This window comes from Oncorhynchus keta, chromosome 35, assembly GCF_023373465.1.
Source record: "Oncorhynchus keta strain PuntledgeMale-10-30-2019 chromosome 35, Oket_V2, whole genome shotgun sequence".
NCBI classification, from domain to species: domain Eukaryota; kingdom Metazoa; phylum Chordata; class Actinopteri; order Salmoniformes; family Salmonidae; genus Oncorhynchus; species Oncorhynchus keta.
The window spans coordinates 39,620,458-39,646,835 of record NC_068455.1 but is presented as its reverse complement, the minus strand read 5'-3'; the positions used below and the strand labels follow the sequence as shown (position 1 = coordinate 39,646,835).

Sequence of the window (26,378 nt, the reverse complement as noted above, 5' to 3'; positions counted from 1 at the left end):
TTCACATTCTTAAAATAAAGTGGTGATCCTAACTGACCTATGACAAGGAATGTTTACGATGATTAAATGTAAGGAATTGTGAAAAACTGAGTTTAAATGTAGTTGGCTGTGGTGTATGTAAACTTGTGACACGGTTTTGTGATCTAAAACTCATCTTCCTGTTACCTTCCAGTGTAGTGAGAGCGACTTTATCACAATACTACGTCCTCCCGGCTGTATTTCTACCTGCGAGTGCGGCAAGAGCTCAGATACACATGAAAAGTGTATATAACATCGCTTAGAGATCCCGCCCAACAATATATAACATTCAAAGTGGGTTAATACTGTATTTATTTAACCCCTAGGCCTGATGGGTAAAAACACACACCCAAAAGAGAAAGAAAGAACACAATCAGTTGGAGATGAAGAGGTAGAGGGAGAGAGGGAGCCATCTGAGAAATAGAACAGAGAGAGTTGTAGGGAGGGATTTATAAAGGAAGGTGGAGTTGAAAAGAGCACCTTGGGGGATATTGATAGATTGAGTGGATAAGACAGGCTGCCATGAAAAATATTTTTTTCTCTGTAACCATTGGTAACTGGCAACTGTTCATAACCGTGATCATAATCATGTCGGTAACCATTGGTAACTGCAATCATATCCATGTTTGTGGCCGTGTCGGTATCCGTGTCTGTATTTGTCCCTGTCCTATGTGTGTTAATGGTGAAGGAAGTGACATCAGGTCCCATAGAGCAGTGGTTCTCAAACTTTTTGACCCGCGACCCCCAAAAAGGAGTGGTTCAATGCTCGCGACCCCTGTGCACGCATATGCACACGGGAACACACACGCACAATCGCTTCAACAAAGTACTGAGGAAATGGTCTGAATACTTAGGTAAATGTGGTATTTCCGTATAAATTTGAAAACATTTCTAAAATCCTGTTTTTGCTTTGTAATTATGGGTATTATGTGTAGATTGATGAGGTGAACAAACTATTTAATCAATTTTAGAATAAGACTGTAACGTAACAAAATGTGGAAAAAGTCAAGGGATCTGAATACTCCCTGAATGCACTGTACATTTGTTTGAAAGCACCACGTTTTGCCCACGAGATGCCGTTGTTCCTGCTACTGCCACCACACCCTTTTATCCATGTTGCTGGTCTCTTCTGTTAATTAAATGGATCACAACATTTTCTTTGCAACGTTGGGTAGAAAATCAATAGCTTTTGCTCATGGTGAAAATAAAATTGTGGTCATCCTCAGAATTCAAGCCAGTCCTCCATGATAGGAATTCAGTTTGTAACAGCCCCACTGTGTGTGGTTTATTTCATCTCTAATAAACTACATGGTTTCATCTTATTTCATCTCTAATAAACTGCATGGTTTCATCTTATTTCATCTCTAATAAACTGCATGGTTTCATCTTATTTCATCTCTAATAAACTGCATGGTTTCATCTTATTTCATCTCTAATAAACTGCATGGTTTCATCTTATTTCATCTCTAATAAACTGCATGGTTTCATCTTATTTCATCTCTAATAAACTGCATGGTTTCATCTTATTTCATCTCTAATAAACTGCATGGTTTCATCTTATTTCATCTCTAATAAACTGCATGGTTTCATCTTATTTCATCTCTAATAAACTGCATGGTTTCATCTTATTTCATCTCTAATAAACTGCATGGTTTCATCTTATTTCATCTCTAATAAACTGCATGGTTTCATCTTATTTCATCTCTAATAAACTGCATGGTTTCATCTTATTTCATCTCTAATAAACTGCATGGTTTCATCTTATTTCATCTCTAATAAACTGCATGGTTTCATCTTATTTCATCTCTAATAAACTGCATGGTTTCATCTTATTTCATCTCTAATAAACTGCATGGTTTCATCTTATTTCATCTCTAATAAACTGCATGGTTTCATCTTATTTCATCTCTAATAAACTGCATGGTTTCATCTTATTTCATCTCTAATAAACTGCATGGTTTCATCTTATTTCATCTCTAATAAACTGCATGGTTTCATCTTATTTCATCTCTAATAAACTGCATGGTTTCATCTTATTTCATCTTTTATAAACTGCATGGTTTCATCTTATTTCATCTCTAATAAACTGCATGGTTTCATCTTATTTCATCTCTAATAAACTGCATGGTTTCATCTTATTTCATCTTTTATAAACTGCATGGTTTCAACTTATTTCATCTCTAATAAACTGCATGGTTTCATCTTATTTCATCTCTAATAAACTGCATGGTTTCATCTTATTTCATCTCTAATAAACTGCATGGTTTCATCTTATTTCATCTTTTATAAACTGCATGGTGTCATCTTATTTCATCTCTAATAAACTGCATGGTTTCATCTTATTTCATCTTTTATAAACTGCATGGTTTCATCTTATTTCATCTCTAATAAACTACATGGTTTCATCTTATTTCATCTCTAATAAATTGCATGGTTTCATCTTATTTCATCTCTAATAAATTGCATGGTTTCATCTTATTTCATCTCTAATAAACTGCATGGTTTCATCTTATTTCATCTCTAATAAATTGCATGGTTTCATCTTATTTCATCTTTTATAAACTGCATGGTTTCATCTTTTATAAACTGCGTGGTTTCATCTTATTTCATATTTTATAAACTGCGTGGTTTCCCGAATCGTAGTTAGAGGACCACACACCTACGGTCTGATGTCATCGCGTGACTCTAAGTTTACTTTGATATGATGATCCTCTTCCACCGCAATTTCTCACATAATTCATTTTATAGACACCAAAAGATCCCACCACGTCGAACGAACAATTGATCTGTTGGCATTTATGAAAACGTCCCGATTCCATCACAGCTGTCAGGATTTTATATGGCATCTCTTTACTCGCATTAAAAACTGTGGAAGGAAACGTGGTTATTGTGATGTCGTCAGATTAACATTCGGTGTAGTATAACATCAGCTAGCTAGCTACGATTGAGAGGAGGAGAGCACCGGATTTTAGCTAGCTAACGTTAGCGTTGCTAGGTATTTTTGACCAACGTTTGGGAGTAATGACAACATTATTATCTGTCTGAAGTACATTTGACGACGTCATCAGGATGACGAAGTTGTTTCCTACAAAAATTATTTGACAACTTCAGCAATGTCGTCACATTTCCTAGCCACCATAGTGTAATTTAGACTAAAAGGAGAGAGGAGAGGAGAGACAGGGAAGAGAAAAGAGCGAGTGGAAAGAGAAGACAGTGAAATGGTGTTCCCCTCCCAGTTACAGATGTCGCTGCTTAAGTGTGTGTGCGTGTGTTCGTTATTGATGTGGTGAGCTGGGCGCGTAATCCAGGCCCAATTAGCAACATGAACGAGCAATTAGGACAGGGCACACGGAGCTACCGCAATTGTGGTGGTGTTGGGGAGGAAGCGTCGTCATGGTGGCATGGAACAACTATCTTCACTGTGTTTTTTATTTTCTTCCATCGAAGGCGTCCACTTAACCACTCTCTACAGCTGGATTTTTAAGTGGGAACACATTTCTCACAAGGCCTTACACATCATGATCACTCTGTGTGCCCTTAGGTCGGGGGGGGGTATTTCCCTCTTCCTTCTCCTCTCTCTTTCTCCATCTCTTACTCTCTGTGGGTCTGTTGCCCTCTCTCTCGTTAATCTCCCAACTCGCTTCAATCAGCAGTAGATGAACACTGTAACGAGATGTGTTGGATGATTGGTTAACATTGGAATTGAACCCCACCCCTCTTTCTCCTTCTGTAGAGCTGCTCAGAAGTTGAACCTGTCATCGAAGAAGAAGAAGCAGCGCCCAGCGCCCCCCCCAGTGGTGTGTGACCCCCCTCTGTTCCCCACCAACTTCAGTGGGACCCTGCAGACCGGCCCTCCCCCCGCCCCACCTTGCCTGTTACGGGCTGCCAGCAAGATCAAAGACACCCCCGGACTGGGCAAGGTAGGACTTTATGAGCGCACATGCACTCACACACACGTACAGTACGGTATCCTGAGGAATAGAAAGGGTGACATTTCCAGATAAACAAAATGTCACCTTCACTCCTGCTGCCGTGGCCTTTTTCCTACCACACACATACAGACAAACATACACAGACGCACACATTTCCCTGCTGCCTGTAACCTGTGAGAGCAGGCAAGATATTAGACCCTACCGCGATGTGTGCCGTCGGATTTGCTGCCCCCCTCCTCCGCTTGGGTTTTGGTACATTCCGGCTCACCTTAATCGAATCAGACCAGCAGGGATGCTTCCATTCACCTCCAGATTGCGGGGGGGAGATATTTTATATCAGTAAAGGAAATTAAATGATGTGTGTTCTTATCTCTAGGCATACTTAAAAGGAAGTCCCTTGAAGGAAAGATAAAGTGCTGGTTTGTGAACCTCAGGCTGCTAGCAGCTCTACCTGTACTCGCTGAAGAGACCGATGTGAAAGAATGAAGAAATGGAGAAATGGAGAGGTCCATCTGTCACTGTGGAAAATGTTGTCTAAAATATTGCACACCATTGGGAGATCATTTTGCAGAACCTCACGCTAAAATGTGTTGATACCAGCTTGATTTAAGAGAGGTTATTTTGTGGACAAAACAAATGAATGACATTTCATCGTCTTAACATAATATACGATTGATTCCTCCTCGTCCTCCTTGTCCATCGATTAGGTTTATCTCCAATCCGTCCATCTTCTCCTTCACTCCTTTGTGGGGCTTCCACAGTCACTTCAATCACCCAGCAAAGTGTTAACCACACAGCCACACAGAAGCTCACAAACAGAAACACACACACACAGACAGACACACACACACAGACAGACACACATAGACAGACACACACACACAGACAGACACACACACAGACACGCTCTGGAACGAGCGGCAGCCTTGAGAGCAATGACACTAAGATGCCTAAGCCATTATTAATAGCTGTCTCAGATCAGGCCAAAAACAACACCTCACAGGCTGTGTGTGTGTGTGTGTGTGTGTGTGTGTGTGTGTGTGTGTGTGTGTGTGTGTGTGTGTGTGTGTGTGTGTGTGTGTGTGTGTGTGTGTGTGTGTGTGTGTGTGTGTGTGTGTGTGTGTGTGTGTGTGTGTGTGTGTGTGTGTGTGTGCAGAGTATGGGAATTCAATAGCCACTTTGCTACCTTGTTGTGGGTAAAATATTAATAGTGGTGGTATTGGCAGGCCTACGAAAGGCTTAATTGTGAGATAGAGGGGTGGACACGAGCCAGGAGAACAACAAGGCAGATTGAAGGAGGGAGGAAAGAGAGACAGATATTTAAGAGAGATGGAGAGGGAGAGAGAGAAAGAGGGTTTGGATGCCTGATTCTGCATTAAGACTGTCAGAGCTTTTGTGTGTGTGCTGTCATACTCATTCCTCTCACACTCCCCTCTGTGTGTGTGTGTGTGTGTGTGTGTGTGTGTGTGTGTGTGTGTGTGTGTGTGTGTGTGTGTGTGTGTGTGTGTGTGTGTGTGTGTGTGTGTGTGTGTGTGTGTGTGTGTGTGTGTGTGTGTGTGTGTGTGTGTATACATGTGTGTTAGTAAGGGCAGTCTCTAAGCTGTGTTGCCAAATTAGCAACTTTGTCGCTAGATTTAGTTTAGATGTAGTTTTCAGACCCCTCCAGTGACTTATTGGTAAAAGAGTACAGTGACAAATGTAGCTACTTTTTAAGGCTTTTCCCCAGCGACTATTGGATGATTTAGCAACTTCCCTGTTTGTGTGTGTGTCCGTTCATCTGAGCTCAGCTGTGCTACTCTGTTCTACGGTCTTGCGCCCCTTCCAAAGCCTCTCTCCCCGCCTCTCTCTGCTGTAGCCTCTCAGTCCTCTCTCTACTGTAGCCTCTCAGTCCTCTCTCTGCTGTAGCCTCTCAGTCCTCTCTCTGCTGTAGCCTCTCAGTCCTCTCTCTGCTGTAGCCTCTCAGTCCTCTCTCTGCTGTAGCCTCTCAGTCCTCTCTCTGCTGTAGCCTCTCAGTCTCTGCTGTAGCCTCTCAGTCCTCTCTCTGCTGTAGCCTCTCAGTCCTCTCTCTGCTGTAGCCTCTCAGTCCTCTCTCTGCTGTAGCCTCTCAGTCCTCTCCCTGCTGTAGCCTCTCAGTCCTCTCTCTGCTGTAGCCTCTCAGACCTCTCTCTGCTGTAGCCTCTCAGTCCTCTCTCTGCTGTAGCCTCTCAGTCCTCTCTCTGCTGTAGCCTCTCAGTCCTCTCTCTGCTGTAGCCTCTCAGACCTCTCTCTGCTGTAGCCTCTCAGTCCTCTCTCTGCTGTAGCCTCTCAGTCCTCTCTCTGCTGTAGCCTCTCAGTCCTCTCTCTGCTGTAGCCTCTCAGTCCTCTCTCTGCTGTAGCCTCTCAGACCTCTCTCTGCTGTAGCCTCCTCCTCTCTGCTGTAGCCTCTCAGTCCTCTCTCTGCTGTAGCCTCAGTCCTCAGTCCTCTCTCTCTGCTGTAGCCTCTCAGTCCTCTCTCTGCTGTAGCCTCTCAGACCTCTCTCTGCTGTAGCCTCTCAGACCTCTCTCTGCTGTAGTCTCTCAGTCCTCTCTCTGCTGTAGCCTCTCAGTCCTCTCTCTGCTGTAGCCTCTCAGTCCTCTCTCTGCTGTAGCCTCTCAGTCCTCTCTCTGCTGTAGCCTCTCAGTCCTCTCTCTGCTGTAGCCTCTCAGTCCTCTCTCTCAGTCCTCTCCTGCTGTAGCTGTCCTCTCTCTGCTGTAGCCTCTCAGTCCTCTCTCTGCTGCTGTAGCCTCTCAGTCCTCTCTCTGCTGTAGCCTCTCAGTCCTCTCAGTCCTCTCTCTGCTGTAGCCTCTCAGTCCTCTCCAGTCTCTGCTGTAGCCTCTCAGTCCTCTCTCTGCTGTAGCCTCTCAGTCCTCTCAGCCTCTCAGACCTCTCTCTGCTGTAGCCTGCCTCTCTCTGCTGTAGCCTCTCAGTCCCTCTCTCTGCTGTAGCCTCTCAGTCCTCTCTCTGCTGTAGCCTCTCAGTCCTCTCTCTGCTGTAGCCTCTCAGTCCTCTCTCTGCTGTAGCTCTCAGTCCTCTCTCTGCTGTAGCTGCTGTAGCCTCTCAGTCCTCTCCCTGCTGTAGCCTCTCAGTCCTCTCTCTGCTGCTGCTGTAGCCTCTCAGAAGCTGAAGTGATTTTTTATTAAAATGGGTTCCTTTTGTTCTCCTTCAAACATTCTATTTCGTTTTGATTTGGAGAACTTCTCATTGCTTGAGAGACTGATGGACAGCCATGACGTCATCTAGCAACTTCTAGCGACAAATGGAGCAGCCGACAGCTACTTTCCTTGGATTGTTGGCAAAACTGGTCTCATGGGATTCTTTTCTGTCATTTAAAAGCTCACATTAGTTTGATATTGGCTTAACCGGTCTCCATGGTTACAATCAGCGGCCAGCAGTGGGATACCTGTGAAACACATGCTCACACACCCACAGTCCCACTGGTACTCTTCCTTAATCAGATTGCTCTCTTATCACAGCCCCAGTTATGAGAGAGAGAGAGAGAGAGAGAGAGAGAGAGAGAGAGAGAGAGAGAGAGAGAGAGAGAGAGAGAGAGAGAGAGAGAGAGAGAGAGAGAGAGAGAGAGAGAGAGAGAGAGAGAGAGAAAATAACAACCCTGTGAATTATTCAGTCGAGCCTCTTTGAACTGATACTCTAAAAGCGACTGCGGAGAGTTTGTGTTTTCCTGCCTCGTCAAATGACATGGTGATTAAATATTTATCGGCAACACGATGACAACGTCAGAAACATTGCTATCGATTCATTCCCGGCTCAGTCACACGGTTACTTATTCATTAAATGCTGCAGCATAAAATGTTATGTTGCCTGTGTCCTAAGGCCGTACACATACCACAGGAGGTTGGTGGCACCTTAATTGGGGAGAACGGGCTAGTGGTAATGACTGGAGCGGCACCAGTGGAATGGTATTAAATACATCAAACAGATGGTTTCCAGGTGTTTGATGTCATTCCCTTTGCTCCGTTCCGGCCATTTATTTATGAGCCGTCCTCCCCTCAGCAGCCTCCACTGACACATACTGGTCAGGGTTTAAAGTAATGAGACATAAAGCCAATATTTACCAGCCGACCTTCATACATGTTCTTCAGGTTTTGAAGGTAAACGAGGCCTTCTTACAGTAGGAATACATCAGCTGTTGGAATGGGACCTCTGCTACCTGCTAGGCCATCGGTTCTGCTGTGAGTTACTCGTTGTTCGACTTCTGATGCCTTTATGGACAGATGGACCAGCCTGGTGCAGTGTAGACTCGGGACCTGACAGGCAGACTGGGTTGTTTGTATCACACAGTGTGACATCATGACGGGGAGCTGAGAGCCAAGAGCTTTGATTGGCATCGCATCAGGGGGATAGAGAGAGATGGAGGAGGAGAGGGAGAGAAGGGGGGATAGAGAGAGATGGAGGGAGAGGGAGATGGAGGAGGAGAGGGAGAGAGAGAAGTGGGATAGAGAGAGATTGGAGGAGGAGAGGGAGAAAGATGAGATGGAGGAGGAGAGGGAGAGAGAAGGGGGATAAGGAGAGGGAGAGAGAGAAGGGGGATAGAGATGGAGGAGGAGAGGGAGAGAGAGAAGGGGGGTAGAGAGATGATGGAGGAGGAGAGGGAGAGAGAGAAGGGGGATAGAGAGATGGAGGAGGAGAGGGAGAGAGAGAAGGGGGAGAGAGATGATGGAGGAGGAGAGGGAGAGAGAGGGGGGTAGAAAGAGATGGAGGAGGAGAGGGAGAGAGAGAAGGGGGGATAAGGAGAGGGAGAGAGAGAAGGGGGGATAGAGAGATGGAGGAGGAGAGGGAGAGAGAGAGAGGGGGAGAGAGATGATGGAGGAGGAGAGGGAGAGAGAGAAGGGGGGATAGAGAGAGATGGAGGAGCGGGAGAGAGAGAAGGGGGGATAGAGAGAGATGGAGGAGGAGAGGGAGAGAGAGAAGGGGGATAGAGAGAGATGGAGGAGGAGAGGGAGAGAGAGAGAAGGGGGATAGGGAGAGATGGAGGAGGAGCGGGAGAGAGAGAAGGGGGAGAGGTGAAGATAAAGAATGGAGGGTCTAGAGAGAGGTAGAGAGGGAATGGACAATAGAGCGAGAGGTAGAGAGAGACAGAAGAGCTGTTATCAGGGCGACATCAGTGTCTCTCTGAGGAGTTTCTCCAGGGGACTTGATGAACGCAGAGAGAGACGAGAGCCTCCACTCAAATACACTACTAATGGGCCCTATCCCAACCCCTCCTCCATCTTATATCCTTAACCCCTCTCAACCTCTCCTCGTCCATCGCTCTTTCTTTCCCCCATCTACTGTAGGACCCCCCTTTCCCCACCCCGTTTAAGCTGAACAAAGAGCCTATAGCTCTGTCTCTCTGGTACATCCAGTATACACACACAGATTCTTGAAGAACATGACTTATGAATGCCTAATGAGCTTAGTTCGACCTGTCGCACCCCGTCAGAACCCAAAATATAAGCTTGTTTTACTCCAATGTTTGTAAACAATGCGATTGTAAATAAACACTGTATAGCCTCAAAACATGGTTAAAACGAAACGTATATCCTATATGGTCAGTACTTGCATCCATAGCTTGAGCGTGGTTACATTTCTCCAGCCCCAATCCGGAAGGTATTTACCAAAATCAATGGCGGGGTGTCGGCTTTGTTATTTTAAAATAAACTGCTGATTGCTCCTTTAAGGACCTTGTGGGCTGTGGTGTTTCTCCTCAGGTATTAACCAGGATTTAAATAGCCCCGTGCTCACATGGGTAACCATAACCCCCCTAACAGCTATACTGACTCCATGGTGTTGGGTCAAATATGTCTACATTATACCTGTTAACTGTCTGTCTAATGAAGAGCAGCCACAATGCCAAGATACATTTAACATCATCAACATATTGGCTCTTAGTTGTTTTATAGAAACACTATAAACAGACTCTCTTGCTTTCCTCTTCTATCCTTCCCTCCCTCTCTTGCTCTCTCACGCACGCACGCACGCACGCACGCACGCACGCACGCACGCACGCACGCGCACACACACACACACACACACACACACACACACACACACACACACACACACACACACACACACACACACACACACACACACACACACACACACACACACACAGTATCTAAGCCTGTACCTAAATTACATAAGTCCCGATGTGTGCTGTGTAATCATGCAATGTGTGCTTTCCCACAGAGACAGGAAGAGGAAATGGGTATCTGTGGGGAACACGATATGAGTTACACAAATCCTTCCCCTGAGGCACTTACTGATATAATGGGCCTTTGTATTGGGGTCAAGATAGGGCACTGGACGCTCAGGAGTGTGTACATGTGTGTATGTTTATATTGCAAAAGGTCTTTGAATTTACTGTGAAGTCTTGACCTGACTGTTAACTGTACTCGCCAGGCTTACACCTCGACTCTCATTATAGTAGACAGGCAGCAGGTACATTCTCTCTCTCTCTCACACACACACGCACACATGCGCACACACACACACCCTACTCTTATCTCTCTGGAAGGTCTTTCTGCCTGTTGTTTCCTGGTCATTTTGATGGCATAGTGATCAGAAGAAAGTCTCTGTTTTAGTTCTATACTTTCACCTACCAGCTGGTGCCAGCTTTTATCATGTTAATTGTAGCCTATAATGTCTGCATTGACTATACACTGAGTGTACAAAACATTAGGAACACCTGCTCTTCCAATGACACTGACTGACCGGGTGAATCCAGGTGAAGGCTATGATCCCTTGATGTTGCTTGTTAAATCCACTTCATTCAGTGTAGATGAAGGGGAGGGGGGCAGGTTAAAGAAGGATTTTTAAGCCTTGAGACAATTGAGACATGAGATTGTGTATGTGTGCCATTCAGATGGTGAATGGGCAAGACAAAAGAGATTTCAGTGCCTTTGAACAGGGTATGGTAGTAGGTGCCAGGCACAGCGGTTTGAGTGTGTCAAGAACTGCAACACTGCTGGGTTGTTCACACTCAGTAGTTTCCCGTGTGTATCAAGAATGTTCCACCACCCAAAGGACATCCAGCCAACTTGACACAACTGTGGGAAGCATTGGAGTCAACATGGGGCAGCTTTTGACACCTTGTAGAGTCCATGTCACGATGAATTGAGTCTGTTCTGAGGGAACAACTCTATGTTTTGTACACATAGTGTAAGTTTTAATGTTCTGTGTGTGTGTGTGTTTATTTATATATATTGCTCAAAAAAATAAAGGGAACACTAAAATAACACATCCTAGATCTGAATGAATGAAATATTCGTATTAAATACTTTTTTCTTTACATAGACAACAAAATCACACAAAAATTATCAATGGAAATCAAATGTATCAACCCATGGAGGTCTGGATTTGGAGTCACACTCAAAATTAAAGTGGAAAACCACACTACAGGCTGATCCAACTTTGATGTAATGTCCTTAAAACAAGTCAAAATGAGGCTCAGTAGTGTGTGTGGCCTCCACGTGCCTGTATGACCTCCCTACAACGCCTGGCCATGCTCCTGATGAGGTGGCGGATGGTCTCCTGAGGGATCTCCTCCCAGACCTGGACTAAAGCATCCGCCAACTCCTGGACAGTGTGGTGCAACGTGGCGTTGGTGGATGGAGCGAGACATGATGTCCCAGATGTGCTCAATTGGATTCAGGTCTGGGGAACGGGTGGGCCAGTCCATAGCATCAATGCTTTCCTCTTGCAGGAACTGCTGACACACTCCAGCCACATGAGGTCTAGCATTGTCTTGCATTTGGAGGAACCCAGGGCCAACCGCACCAGCATATGGTCTCACAAGGGGTCTGAGGATCTCATCTCGGTACCTAATGGCAGTCAGGCTACCTCTGGCGAGCACAAGGAGGGCTGTGCGGCCCCCCAAAGAAATGCCACCCCACACCGAGCCACTTGTGTGGGTTGTAGACTCTGTCTCATGCTACCACTAGAGTGAAAGCACCTTCAGAGTTCAAAAGTGACCAAAACATCAGCCAGGAAGCATAGGAACTGAGAAGTGGTCTGTGGTCCCCACCTGCAGAACCACTCCTTTATTGGGGGTGTCTTGCTAATTGCCTATAATTTCCACCTGTTGTCTATTCCATTTGCACAACAGCATGTGAAATTTATTGACAATCAGTGTTGCTTCCTAAGTGGACAGTTTGATTTCACAGAAGTGGGATTGACTTGGAGTTACATTGTGTTGTTTAAGTGTTCCCTTTATTTTTTTGAGCAGTATACATACATACAGTGGGGCAAAAAAGTATTTAGTCAGCCACCAATTGTGCAAGTTCTCCCACTTAAAAAGATGAGAGACCTGTAATTTTCATCATAGGTACACTTCAACTATGACAGACGAAATTAGAGAATAAAATCCAGAAAATTACATTGTAGGATTTATTTATGAATTTATTTGCAAATTATGGTGGAAAATAAGTATTTGGTCAGCTACAAACAAGCAAGATTTCTGGCTCTCACAGACCTGTAACTTCTTCTTTAACTTAAGAGGCTCCTCTGTCCTCCACTCGTTACCTGTATTAATGGCACCTGTTTGAACTTGTTATAAGTATAAAAGACACCTGTCCACAACCTCAAACAGTCACACTCCAAACTCCACTATGGCCAAGACCAAAGAGCTGTCAAAGGACACCAGAAACAAAATTGTAGACCTGCACCAGGCTGGGAAGACTGAATCTGCAATAGGTAAGCAGCTTGGTTTGAAGAAATTAACTGTGGGAGCAATTATTAGGAAATGGAAGACTTACAAGACCACTGATAATCTCCCTTGATCTGGGGCTCCACGCAAGATCTCACCCTGTGGGGTCAAAATGATCACAAGAACGGTGAGTTTAAATCCCAGAACCACACGGGAGACCTAGTGAATGACCTGCAGAGATCTGAGACCAAAGTAACAAAGCCTACCATCAGTAACACACTACGCCGCCAGGGACTCAAATCCTGCAGTGCCAGACGTGTCTCCCTGCTTAAGCCAGTACATGTCCAGGCCCGTCTGAAGTTTGCTAGAGCGCATTTGGATGATCCAGATGAAGATTGGGAGAATGTCATATGGTCAGATGAAACCAAAATATAACTTTTTGGTGTAAAACTCAACTCGTCGTGTTTGGAGGACAAAGAATGCTGAGTTGCACCCTAAGAACACCATACCTACTGTGAAGCATGGGGGTGGAAACATCATGCTTTGGGGCTGTTATTCTGCAAAGGGACCAGGACGACTGATCCGTGTAAAGGAAAGAATGAATGGGGCCATGTATCGTGAGATTTTGAGTGAAAACCTCCTTCCATCAGCAAGGGCATTGAAGATGAAACGTGGCTGGGTCTTTCAGCATGACAGTGATCCCAAACACACCGCCCGGGCAACGAAGGAGTGGCTTCGTAAGACACATTTCAAGGTCCTGGAGTGGCCTAGCCAGTCTCCAGATCTCAACCCCATAGAAAATCTTTGGAGGGAGTTGAAAGTCTGTGTTGCCCAGCAACAGTCCCAAAACATCACTGCTCTAGAGGAGATCTGCATGGAGGAATGGGCCAAAATACCAGCAACAGTGTGTGAAAACCTTGTGAAGACTTACAGAAAACGTTTGACCTCTGTCATTGCCAACAAAGGGTATATAACAAAGTATAGAGATAAACTTTTCTTATTGACCAAATATTTATTTTCCACCATAATTTGCAAATAAATTCATTCAAAATCCTACAAATCCTGTCTGTCATAGTTGAAGTGTACCTATGATGAAAATTACAGGCCTCTCATCTTTTTAAGTGGGAGAACTTGCACAATTGGTGGCTGACTAAATACTTTTTTGCCCACTGTATGTATATATATATCTTCACTTTGAATAAAAAATCAGTCATTTCCATTAGAGAGAGACAAATCATTTGTATAGTCCATTGTAGAAGCGCTGTTAAAACGTCTTGTCCTAGAGAATCTTTTTAATGTCAGTGTGTTTTAATGGTGAGCTGCGTTTGAGAGGAGATCTGGAGAATGTCACCTCAGTGCTGCTGGCTCTACAAGCAGACCATTTTACCTTACTCCTCTGCAGAGGAGAGGGGGGATCCATCATATTCCCTTCTCCCTCACTTTCTCTCTCTTACTTTTCCCTCTGTCCCCCTCTCTCTATATCTGTCACACTATACACACACACACTATACACACTATACACACACGCACACACACACACACACACACGGTTATTGCATTTGCCCCATGTTTTCAGTTATTCAAATGACATTATTTTGTTAGCATGCAGATTCCTGCTGCGTTGCGTTCATGGTGAATGTCTTTCATTTGTGTTTCCGTTCTCCTTGGCTGCTCAATCCTGTTACACAACACGACGCAGACTCATGCCTTCATGTCCTCAAGGCTCAAATCTTTTCTGTTCACTTATCTGCTATTTACTCTGTTTGCTTTCATCTCTGCTCACGTCTCTCCCCTCTATCCGGCTGTAATTCTGTCTTTTCTGAGCATTCTGGAGCGTCCTGTCTGAAAGCCACAGTGTGTTTGAGAGCGTTTGGGAACGTCGTCCCGTTTTAATCCCAGAGCAACGTTTAGCGGAAGCTTAAAGCAGAACCTGTCTTCTGACGGTGACTCATGTTCGGTCTCGGTGGTGGGGAAAATGACAGCATGGATCTGAATTTGCATCCTCTCCTCTACTCCCTCCTCTCCCTTTTTTATTTTTTATTATCCTACATTCCTCTCCTCCCTTTTTTCTCTCTCCCCTCCATCTCACTCCCCCCCCTCTCTCTTCTTCCATCCTGAATTGCTTCATCCTCCCGCTATCTATTTCTCCCTTATCCCCATCCCTCTCTCTAAAGCTCCTCCTAGCTGTGAATAAAGAAGTAGATAAGTGAACCTGCAGGAGCTCTGGGAAAAGTTTGAGATCTGTCAGCTGCTTTTCTCTCGATAAAAAAACCTCAACGCCAACGAGGTGTGACAACAAACGAGTGTTGACGTGTGTGGGGGGGCAGGAGAGGAAGGGGAGGAGAGAGAGGAGGTGAAAGAGAGAAAGTGCTAAAAATAAGATTGCTCCGCTTAAAGCTTTGAAGTCTAACACAGGAAAAAGAGGGAGAGGTGATGCAGGTGTTGATGCGTGTCTTCTAAGAACTAAATAGCTGGCTTGTCTTTGTTAGGTTTATCTTGTCTTTGTTAGGTTTAGCGCAGAAGAGGGTTTCAGCCCCCCATGACTGAAACAATAGGATTTTATCGTTACTACTGGTTTCTACTGGGGTTCTACTGTTTTTTTTTTTACTATGGTTCAATTGTTTACAAATAGTTTTTACAACGGTTCAACTGGTTTTATCCTGGTTCAACTGGTTTTATCCTGGTTCAACTGGTTTTATCCTGGTTCAACTGGTTTTATCCTGGTTCAACTGGTTTTATCCTGGTTCAACTGGCCTCTGTAGGGCTTTAGGGGTTTGACCTGATCTTATCTTGACCTACTTCTGTTCTATTGTTGGGTTCTAGAATCTGATTCTGATGAGTTTACCATCCCCTGTTCTGAGTTCTCTGGTCCTGTCCTCTGTCCCTCCACCAGGTGAAGGTGATGGTGCGTGTGTGTCCTGTGATGTCCTCGGACGCAGCAGAGTCCAGCTCTTTCCTCAAGGTGGACACCAGGAAGAAGCAGGTGACCATTATGGATCCATCAGCCAACCAGATGCAAGGAAACACCCTCCAGAAACGAGGAGTCAATCAGGCCCCACCTAAGATGTTTGCCTTCGACGCCGCCTTCCCCCATGATGCATCACAGGTAGGGATCTGATTATGCGCAGGGTAGCCAATCCCAAATGACCCCCCCCCCCCACAGCCAATTCCAAATGGCCCCCTAGCCAATCCCAATCTCTCTCTCTAGGCGGAGGTGTGTGCTGGTACTGTAGCTGAGGTCATTCAGTCGGTGGTGAACGGAGCAGATGGCTGTGTCTTCTGCTTCGGACACTCTAAACTGGGTAAGGATGTGTGTGTATGAACCTGATCTGAGCCTTTGTTGTATGGCACACACACACACACACACACACACACACACACACACACACACACACACACAATGTTGTGCCGTATGTAGCCAGACATTGACAATTGGAGTCTGACATTGAAAATAAAGTGAATGCTTTTGCATCAGTATCGACCGCTGATTTTTGTGAGTGTGACGCTCTCTGATCAACATGACTGCATCTCAGCGAGCCTCTACTATCAGGACAGACTGCATGGGGAGGGAGGGAAGAACATTCAAGGGAGAGGGAGATGGGAGCAGCCGGGCAAGAAGAGGGAGTGGAACAGAAAGAAGAATGAGAGAGGGAGAGCGAGGGGGAGAGGAATGCAGGGACAGACAAGGGTAGAGAGAAAGAAACAGAGAGAGAGAGAGAGAGAGAGAGAGAGAGAGAGAGAGAGAGAGAGAGAGAGAGAGAGAGAGAGAGAGAGAGAGAGAGAGAGAGAGAGAGAGAGAGAGAGAGAGAGAGAGAGAGAGAGAGAGAGAGAGAGAGAGGAGACTAATGTCACTTCAAATCTCCTCCAGTTCAGTAGCCCTGGTCTTGTCTTGTCTGAGCAGGAGGCTGAATCTCCACCAGTTTAATCCCACTGAGGTCCCTCCTCAGAAGGGCACAGTAATGAGTGTCAGGACCCTGCCTGATCCACTCTCTGTAACGTGTCTGTCTTACTGTCTGTGTGTGCCTTCAGTGTCCATGCTTTCACACTCATGTAATCAGTCTAGCCATGACAAATTCTCTACATGTCATAAGCCTGTTCTTACTGCCCACACACACACACACACACACACACACACACACACACACACACACACACACACACACACACACACACACACACACACACACACACACACACACACACACACACACACACACACACACACACACACACACAGGATAAAAACAGCTGGGACAGAATAACACACAATGAACAAACCGTTGCAGTTCATTCGGAAAGTTTTCAGACCTCTTCACTTTTTCCAGATTTTGTTACATTACAGCCTCATTCTAAAATGGATTAAATACATACAAATCAGCAGCAATCTACACACAATATCCCATAATGACAAAGTGAAAACAGGTCATTTTTGCAAATTTATAAAAAATGTCAAACAGAAATACCTTATTTACTTAAGTATTCAGACCCTTTGCTATGATACTTGAAATTGATCTCAGGTTCATCCTGTTTCCATTGATCATCCTTGAGATGTTTTCACAACTTGATTGGAGTCCACCTGTGTAAAATTCAATGGATTGAACATGATTTGGAAAGGCACACACCTGTCTATATAAGATCCCACAGTTGACAGTGCATGTCAGAGCAAAAACCAAGCCATGAGGTTGAAGGAATTGTCCGTAGAGCTCCGAGACAGGATTGTGTCGAGGAACAGATCTGGGGAAGGGTAACAAAACATTTCAACAGCATTGAAGGTCCCCAAGAACACAGTGGCCTCCTTCATTCTGGAGCTCTCCCCGCCCGCCCGTACAGAGCAATCGGAGGAGAAGGGCCTTGGTCAGAGAGGTGACCAAGAACCTGATGGTCACTCTGACGGAGCTTTAGAGTTCCTCTGTGGAGATGGGAGAACCTTCCAGAAGGACAACCATCTCTGCAGCCCTCCACCAATCAGGCGTTTATGGTAGAGTGGCTTGGCAGAAGCAACTCCTCAGTAAAAGGCACATCAAAGTCCGCTTGGAGTTTGCCAAAAGGCACCTGAAGACTCTCAGACCATGAGAAACAAGATTCTCTGGTCTGATGAAACCAAGATTGAGCTCTTTGGCCTGAATTCCAAGCATCACGTCTGGAGGAAACTTGACACCATCCCTATGGTGAAGCATGGTGGTGGCAGCATCATGCTGTGGGTATATTCTTCAGCAGCAGGAACTGGGAGACTAGTCAGGATTGAGGCAAAGATTAACAAAGTAGAGAGATATCCTTGATGAAAACAAGCACTCAGGACCTCAGACTGTGGCAAAGGTTCACCTTCCAATACGACAAAAGCCTTAAGCACACAGCTAAGACAACGCGGGAGTGGCTTCGGGACAAGTCCCTGAATGTCCTTGAGTGGCCCAGCCAGAGCCCAGACTTGAACCTGATCGAACATCTCTGGAGAGACCTGAAAATATCTGTGCAGCAACGCTCCACATCCAACCTGACAGAGCTTGAGAGGTTCTGCAGAAAAGAATGGGAGGAACTCCCCAAATACAGGTGTGCCAAGCTTGTAGCCTCATACCAAAGAAAACTCTAAGCTGTAATCGCTGCCAAAGGTGCTTCAACAAATTACTGAGTAAATGGTCTGAATACTTATGTAAATGTGATATTTCAGTTTATTCATAAAAACGTATAAAACCCAGTTGTTGCTTTGTCATTAGGGGGTATTGTGTGTAGATTGATGAGGGGTATAAAAACCGAGTCACACACACTATGTATAAATTACTTGGAGTTTATACACAAAGTGTGCAGCTCCCTTTTGTTTTTATAGCCTACAGTTCATTCACCATTAGTCAGCACCTCTACACTAAATCATTTTCTTTGGCTGTGCACCAGCTCATGCTTTTGATGAGGGGGAGAGAAAACAAATCCATTTTAATATAAGGCTGTAACAAAATGTGGGAAAAAGTCAAGAGGTCTGAATACTTTCCGAAGGCACTTATTTAGCAGCTGCTTTCATCTAGAGTGACTTAAAAACATATATATATTTAGCCTTTATTGAACCAGGCAAGTCAGTTAAGAACAAATTCTTATTTACAATGACGGCCTGGGAACAGTGGGTTAAACTGCGGGTTAAATTGCCTTGTTCAGGGGCAGCTCGGGGATTCGATCTAGCAACCTTTCAGTTACTGGCCCAACGCTCTAACCACTAGGCTACCTGCCGCCCCACAATAAGTGCAATCAGCTATGGAAAGTGACCACATAGCATCGTATGGCCATCGCTCGTAAAACCTTCTGGAATGGAAAAGCCCCCCCCCCCCGCCGACTACGCCATCTATCAGCCTCCGGTGGAATGTCAGAGGACACACTCACTGGTCCTGGTAATTAAACACAGAATATTCCCTTTAGCAACACACACACATTCGCGAACACACATGCACATTTACACATACATGCAAAACTACACACACACCACCCTGCCCCTACCAACCCCACCATATATCAGCCTGTGGTGTGATGTCAGTGGACACGCGTGTTGGTTCGCTGGTCATGGAAATGAATGCCAGAATCCTCGCTTTAGGAATAAAGACAGAGCCCTCTCTGCTCCACTAGCCTACCAGGCCTGGAGAAGATTATTGCATTAGCTTTTATTTTACATCCACAAAACGGATCACTGAAAGAAGGAGGGTGGGTTTGAGGCTCCAGGCTCTGAGATCTGTGTGTGTGTGTGTGTGTGTGTGTGTGTGTGTGTGTGTGTGTGTGTGTGTGTGTGTGTGTGTGTGTGTGTGTGTGTGTGTGTGTGTGTGTGTGTGTGTGTGTGTGTGTGTGTGTGTGTGTGTGTGTGTGTGTGTGTGTGTGTGTGTGTGTGTGTGTGTGTGGGTGTGTACGTGCATTCACGTTTGTGTGTGTGTTTGATGTTGGAATAGAATAAACTGTGCTCCACTGGTCCCTAATAGAGATCAAATACCCTCACAGGCCAGTCTCTTTTTATGAATCATTCATTCCATTTGATTCTGTCCTGTAAATCCAATCAATACATATAACATCACAGGCGGGCAATAAACCCTGTCTGTCTAGCTGTCTAGCTGTCTGTCCCAACCCACCTCAGCCCCCTAAACCACAGATTTAAATCAGATGAGATTCAATAAGGACTGAGGGCATGTAGATGAAGGTAGAGTAATGGATGGCCGGGTTATGAACAGAGGAGGAGGGAGAGAGGGGAACATTGTAGATAATTGAATCCCACGCTCTCTTGCTCTTGCATTACCTCATCCTCCTCGAGTCCTCTGATTGGATTACTGGCCCTGGGCCGTACGGCCATCCCTTTAATGGCAGCCATCTTTATTATGTCTGTAATCAATGTAACAATCCTGTCACTGTGGGATCTCTTTCTCTCTCTCATCTATCTCTGCCTCTAACTCCCTCTCCCCCTCTCCCCTCCCACTCTCTCTGAAGATGCTTGTTGGCCTGTCAGCATTACCAGTTCTGTACTCTGTTGTTCAGGCCAATTATAAGCAAGAATCGCTCTAAGCTATGATGATGGTAGATGCCTTACCAGTATCCCACTGACAGACTACTACTCCACCTGGCTACATCCCACTCCACTGTCAGTCTTCCTAACCACCACCCACAGCATATACCCCACACAGACAATATGACATGGTGGGGGATGGTCAGACCATTCCCCTGTTGATCTGCTACTTGGCATGTTGTGTCAGATGGAAGGTGTGAATACCAGCTAGTCTTGAGCAGAGGCAAAGTGATCTACAATCCAGCCTGTGCACTGCTATCTTAGTGTGAGAGAGAGAGAGAGAGAGAGAGAGAGAGAGAGAGAGAGAGAGAGAGAGAGAGAGAGAGAGAGAGAGAGAGAGAGAGAGAGAGAGAGAGAGAGAGAGAGAGAGAGAGGCCTGAGAACTGTTGCTGACTGCTCATGGCACAATGAGCTTGTGATTAAGTTTCTGTAGCACCAGAGAGTATGAGTCACAACGTTATGAAATTAAACAACAAACAAAATACATGAATGCACAGACACACACAGAGAGAGAGAGAGAGGAGTGTGAAAGGAATGAGTCTGACAGCTTGAGCCAAGAGCAGTACAGTAACTCTGAATGGAATGGTTTTTATTGTCCTATGTTGTACAGCCACAAAGCACTGTTCTTTATTGCTTACTCAAAAGTGAATTTAATTTTGAAGATCTAACATCATGGCGGTCTTCTGGTGTCATGTGTGACAGAGACAAGGCAGATTCAGATCGAAAGTTCTGTCAATTAACGGTCTCTAAGCCAACAGACACCATATCAAGCGGTGCGCTGTGACACTGAATTATAGTGGCGGATAAGAAATGATTAGAGATCATCTTTAGAAGGCAGTCCAGCATTGTGATTGGCTGCCCTCGTCCAATCACATTATTAATGATCTCATTGAGTACCTACTGTAAATGAATCCTCTGTGACGTTTAATGTCTCTATAGATGAACAAAACATCAGTGAAGACGGAGTTAAACACTTAGCAGGCAGCAATGACAATGGCTTTTGAGAAATGATTCTACTCTGATTAAGTCGAGACGTAAAAGGCTGATGGAGAAGACATACGGTTTAACCTGGCGCGCACACAAAACAAGGCAGAATGAAAGGCACATTGCAAAAATACACACAGTTGTATGCGCACGCACGCACGCACGCACGCACACACACACACACACACACTACATGTGGATGTGTGTACATGTGTGACATATGGCTTTGTTTATCCGTGTGTTTGATCTCTCTTCCGTCAACAGTAGGGGTCGTCCCCCTGCGTCTAGGTTCGTAGGGGCTGGTCTGGACACACAGTGGGGATACACACAGACGGAGTTCATTTAGAAATCAGACCAAATGGGTGGGCTGTAGACATGGGAGAAAGGAAAGAGGACAGAGTGCGTGTGGTGTTTTGGAAGAGATGATTATGTTAATGATTGTTTTACTCCACTGCTGATGGAGTTTTGTGTGTGTGTGTGTGTGTGTCCTCCAGGTAAATCCTACACCATGATAGGTGGTGACGAGTCCATGCAGACCCTGGGGATCATCCCCTGTGCCATCTCCTGGCTCTTCAAGCTCATCAACGAGAGGAAGGAGAAGACGGGAGCACGCTTCTCTGTCCGAGTCTCAGCCGTAGAGGTCTGTCACTCCCTCACTCTAAGGCTGCGTTAACAAAGGCAGCCCAATTCTGATCTTTTGCCCAATTATCGTCAAAAGACCTGATCTGATTGGTCAAAAGACAGAATCGGGCTGCCTGTGTAAATGAAGCGTAAGAGCCGGTTTCCTAGACTCAGATTAAAGGAGATTCTCCATGAGTATGCGTTTTAGTCCAGGAGGAGCCTTAATCAGGGTCTGGGAAACCAACCCTAATTATGTTTTTTACAGAATTACGGGATCCTAGAATATGTATCAAATATGTTCTAGGAGTGAGGGAAAGATTGGGTTCTGATAGTTGCGTGTTCTAGATGTGGGGTTCTGATGGTAAGTGTGCTATGCTCTATGTTCTAGGTTTGGGGTAAAGAGGAGAACCTGAAGGACTTGCTGTCTGAAGTAGCGACAGGCAGTTTGCAGGACAGCCAGTCCCCTGGAGTTTACCTCTGCGAGGACCCCATCTGTGGCATGCAGGTAAAATGCTGCTCGTCAGAACATCAACTAATCATCAAAAGATTGATAACAAAGCCCTGCACACTCTGTGGCCATCCACTTAACTTGTCTAATTATTCTGATCACCATTAGCATTAGCTTTCACTTTAGCAACAACTAGTCTTCCTGGGGTCCATGCAAAACACCAGACCCAAGGCCTCTCGAATGGCGCAGCATCACTAGAGCCTTGGGTTCGATCCCCAGGCTTTAGTGACCGGGAATCCTGTAGCGCGGCGCACAATTGGCCCAGCGTCGTCCGGGTTAGTGGAGGGTTTGGCCGGGGGGGGTGCTCTAGCGACTCCTTGTGGCGACCCGGGCGCCTGCAGGCTGACTTTGGTCGTCAAGTTGAACGGTGTTTCCTCTGACACATTGGTGCAGCTGGCTTCCGGGTTAAGTGAGTGGGTGTTAAGAAGCGTGGTTTGGCGGGTCATGTTTCGGAGGACGCATGGCTTGACCTTCGCCTCTCCCGAGCCCGTTGGGGAGTTGCAGCGATAAGACGAGATCATTATAACCAAATTTGGGAGAAAAAGGGGGTAAAATTACATATAAAAAAAATGGTCCCAGAGGCAGAAACACCAGTGTTTCTTAATGCTGGTCCTGGGGACCCAAAGTGAAGCACATTATACGTTTTGCCCTATCACTTCACACCTGATTCCACTAATCAATCACGTGTGTAGTGCTCGGACAAAAAATGTCATGTTTACCCTTTTGGGTCCCCAGGACCAGGATTGAGGAACACTAACAGAGTAGCAACAAGGAGTGTAACAGAGGAAGGCCCCTGCCTTCCATCCCAGACACTGAGTGCTCTGTTTCCTCCAGTGTTTTCCTCTACAGTCTGTCTCACTGTGGTGTCTCAAAGGAAACCCACAGGATTACGGCTAAGGCAGTGTATGATGATGGCAATATCAGACCTAGATCACTGTAGTAATATATCATTATATATATATATATCTCTGTGTGTCTACCCTCAGGCACTAGGATCTGTTATCTTAGCTGGTTGTTTTTAACCTAACACTCTCTAAGGTTACACACATACGCGCAGACACACGCGCAGACACACACACACACACACACACACACACACACACACACACACACACACACACACACACACACACACACACACACACACACACACACACACACACACACACACACACACACAGATGCACACACACACACACACATAGAGACACACACATAGAGACACACACATACTATACACACACACACAGAGTGTACATCTATAGAGAACACAAAAACCACAAACCTCTAAGAATCATTTAGTTACCTTCTCTTCTGGGGTCATTTAGTTTGACATCTTAGTGTGTGTGTGTGTGTGGATAGGATTAGTGTGTGAGACAAGGGTATCAGTGTAATCCCTAGCTAATCTCATGTTTTAATGATACCCCACAGCATTTTAGTTATAATGCTACTCTGCCTGTCTTCACAGACACCATACACTGCATGACACACACACACACACAAGGAAGCATACACACAAACACACAGAAAGACAAATGACTGTCCTGTGGTTTGTAGAATTAGTCTATTGTTTTCTATCTCACCTACTCTGTAGCTCCAGAACCAGAGTGAGCTGCGAGCCCCCACGCCAGAGAAAGCAGCCTTCTTCCTGGATGCAGCCATAGCAGCTCGCTATAGCAACAGAGCTGACTCCGACCCGGAGGAGCATCTCAACTCACACATGCTGTTCACACTGCACATCTACCAGTACCGCATGGAGAAGACTGGCAAGGGAGGGAGTGAGTACTACACACACACACACACACACACACACACACACACACACACACACACACACACACACACACACACACACACACACACACACACACACACACACACACACACACACACACACACACACACACACACACACACACACACACACTGTATCTGTCGTGTCTCAGGTTGTCAGTCAGACTGTCTCCACACTACTTCTACAGGGTGATGTCATGTGTGTGTATTCATAGTGTGTGTGTGTGATAACGTAGTCAGATATGTGATAACAAGGCTCGGAGAAGGTGTTGTTCCCTATGTGTGATGGAGACGTATAATCTTACCTGCTCTTAAGGAAAGACAGCTTCACACATACACACGCGCACACGCACGCACACACACACACACACACACACGCACACACGCACACACACACACACACACACAATCTGCATCTGCTCATTTCTCCTTATCATACAACACCTCAGTCTGATTCAGTCATGGCAGTGGCTGTAGCAGAATAGGTGGAATGGTATCAAAACCATCAAACACATGGTTTCTGTTCCAGCCATTATTATGAGCTGTCCTCCCCTCGGCAGCTTCCACTGACACACACACTATATAGCTATGCATACAGGGACATACACTCTAATCCCAGATTTCCCCAAACTCGGTCCTGCGTGTTTTGGTTTTGCTCCAGCACTACACAGTTGATTCAAATAACCAACTCATCATCAAGCTTTGATGATTTGAATCAGCTGTGTAGCGCTAGGGCAAAAACCAAAACGTGCACCCGGGGCGGGACCCAGGACCGAGTTTGGGGAACCCTGCTCTAATCCCCAGATGGAAAGACATGCACACACACACACACACACACACATTAATACACTGACACACTGCTCAGAGAAGGTAAATGGGAACCAGATGTGCTGAACGGACCCACAGAGGTATTCGTTCTTGACGGACTTCCAGAGCACAAGGAAGGCAGTGTATACACGCCCACACGCTTCTGACAGGTGATGTGTTGACAAGTAAAGGATACGTAGCTGAACACACAGGTCCACGTTATATTTGTCCTATTTCACACTAATGTGTCAATTGTAAATGTTTTTTTTTTGTTGTTGACATATCCCAACTCCCCCCGAGACGCCCTCAGAGAGTAGGGTCACGGCCAGGGTCTGCCATGAATAACAGCGACCCTGGAGCAATTAGGGTTAAGTGCCTTGCTCAAGGGCACATTGACGGGTTTTTCACGACGACGGCTCGGGGATTCAAACTAGCGACCATCCGCCTACTCTCTAACCGCTAGGATACCTGCTGCCCAATGTAGCCGTGTGTGTGCACGCGTCCATGCGTGTGTGTGCGTGCGTGTGTGTGTGCTGAGGCTGACATGCATGACCTCCTCTGAGATGAGCAGATGAAAAATGCTGGGGGATGAAGTGTTGGATAGTGTGTTCAGGATCTATCACCCTGTGAAATACTGCTACTGAGTTTTGTAACACACTTTGCGCAATGATTAATGTATCCTTCTGTCTCCCCAATTTTTCTCTGTCCTCTCTTTTTCCTTCCTCTCTCTCTCTTTCTGTCCCTTTCTCTCGGTCCCTCCTTCCCCTCCTGTCCCTCTCTCACCCTCCTCTCTCTCTCTCTCTCTCTCTCTCTCTCTCTCTCTCTCTCTCCAGTGTCGGGAGGTCGCAGTAGACTCCACCTGATAGACCTGGGCAGCTGTGTGAAGGTGCTGGGAGGAGAGAAGGGCAGGGAGAGCAGTGGTAGTACAGCAGCAGGGCTGTGTCTGTCTCTGTCTGCCCTGGGGAACGTTATCCTGGCTCTGGTCAACGGCAGCAAACATATCCCCTACAAGTACGTGTGCACTGTGTGTGTGTCTGTGTCTGTGTGAGGACCTCTTGGTTGGATTCAATTGCTCTGCAGTATTACTCAGATACAACAACAACAAAAAACGACATAATTCTATCTATTTCTTACTCTTGCCCTTCCCTAATCAAATCAAAGTTTATTTGTCAAGTGCGCCAAATACAACAGTGTGTGTGTGTGTGTGTGTGTGTGTGTGTGTGTGTGTGTGTGTGTGTGTGTGTGTGTGTGTGTGTGTGTGTGTGTGTGTGTGTGTGTGTGTAGGTCAGTAAGGAAATAAAACAACAGTAAAAAGACATTTGAAAAAAAGAGTAGCAAGGCTACATACCTGTTAGTCGGGCTTATTGAGGTAGTATGTACATGTAGGTATCGTTAAAGTGACTATGCATATGATGAACAGAGAGTAGCAGAAGCATAAAAAGAGGGGTTGGCGGGTGGTGGGACACAATGCAGATAGCCCGGTTAGACAATGTGCAGGAGCACTGGTTGGTCGGGCCAATTTAGGT

General features: G+C 45.7%; 1 protein-coding gene across 2 annotated transcripts in view; it reads left to right on the top strand.

The window, feature by feature from the left end:
* The window catches only part of kif26ba (kinesin family member 26Ba), a 179,250-nt gene that overhangs the window by 112,665 nt on the left and 40,207 nt on the right, over positions 1-26,378 (top strand). For both annotated transcript variants that reach the window (XM_052496991.1, XM_052496990.1), the window contains exons 5-11: positions 3,752-3,938; positions 15,510-15,722; positions 15,825-15,918; positions 21,617-21,762; positions 22,132-22,248; positions 23,846-24,029; positions 25,686-25,863. In XM_052496991.1, the coding sequence (XP_052352951.1) occupies positions 3,752-3,938; positions 15,510-15,722; positions 15,825-15,918; positions 21,617-21,762; positions 22,132-22,248; positions 23,846-24,029; positions 25,686-25,863 (1,119 nt within the window). The remainder of the gene's footprint in view (positions 1-3,751; positions 3,939-15,509; positions 15,723-15,824; positions 15,919-21,616; positions 21,763-22,131; positions 22,249-23,845; positions 24,030-25,685; positions 25,864-26,378) is intronic.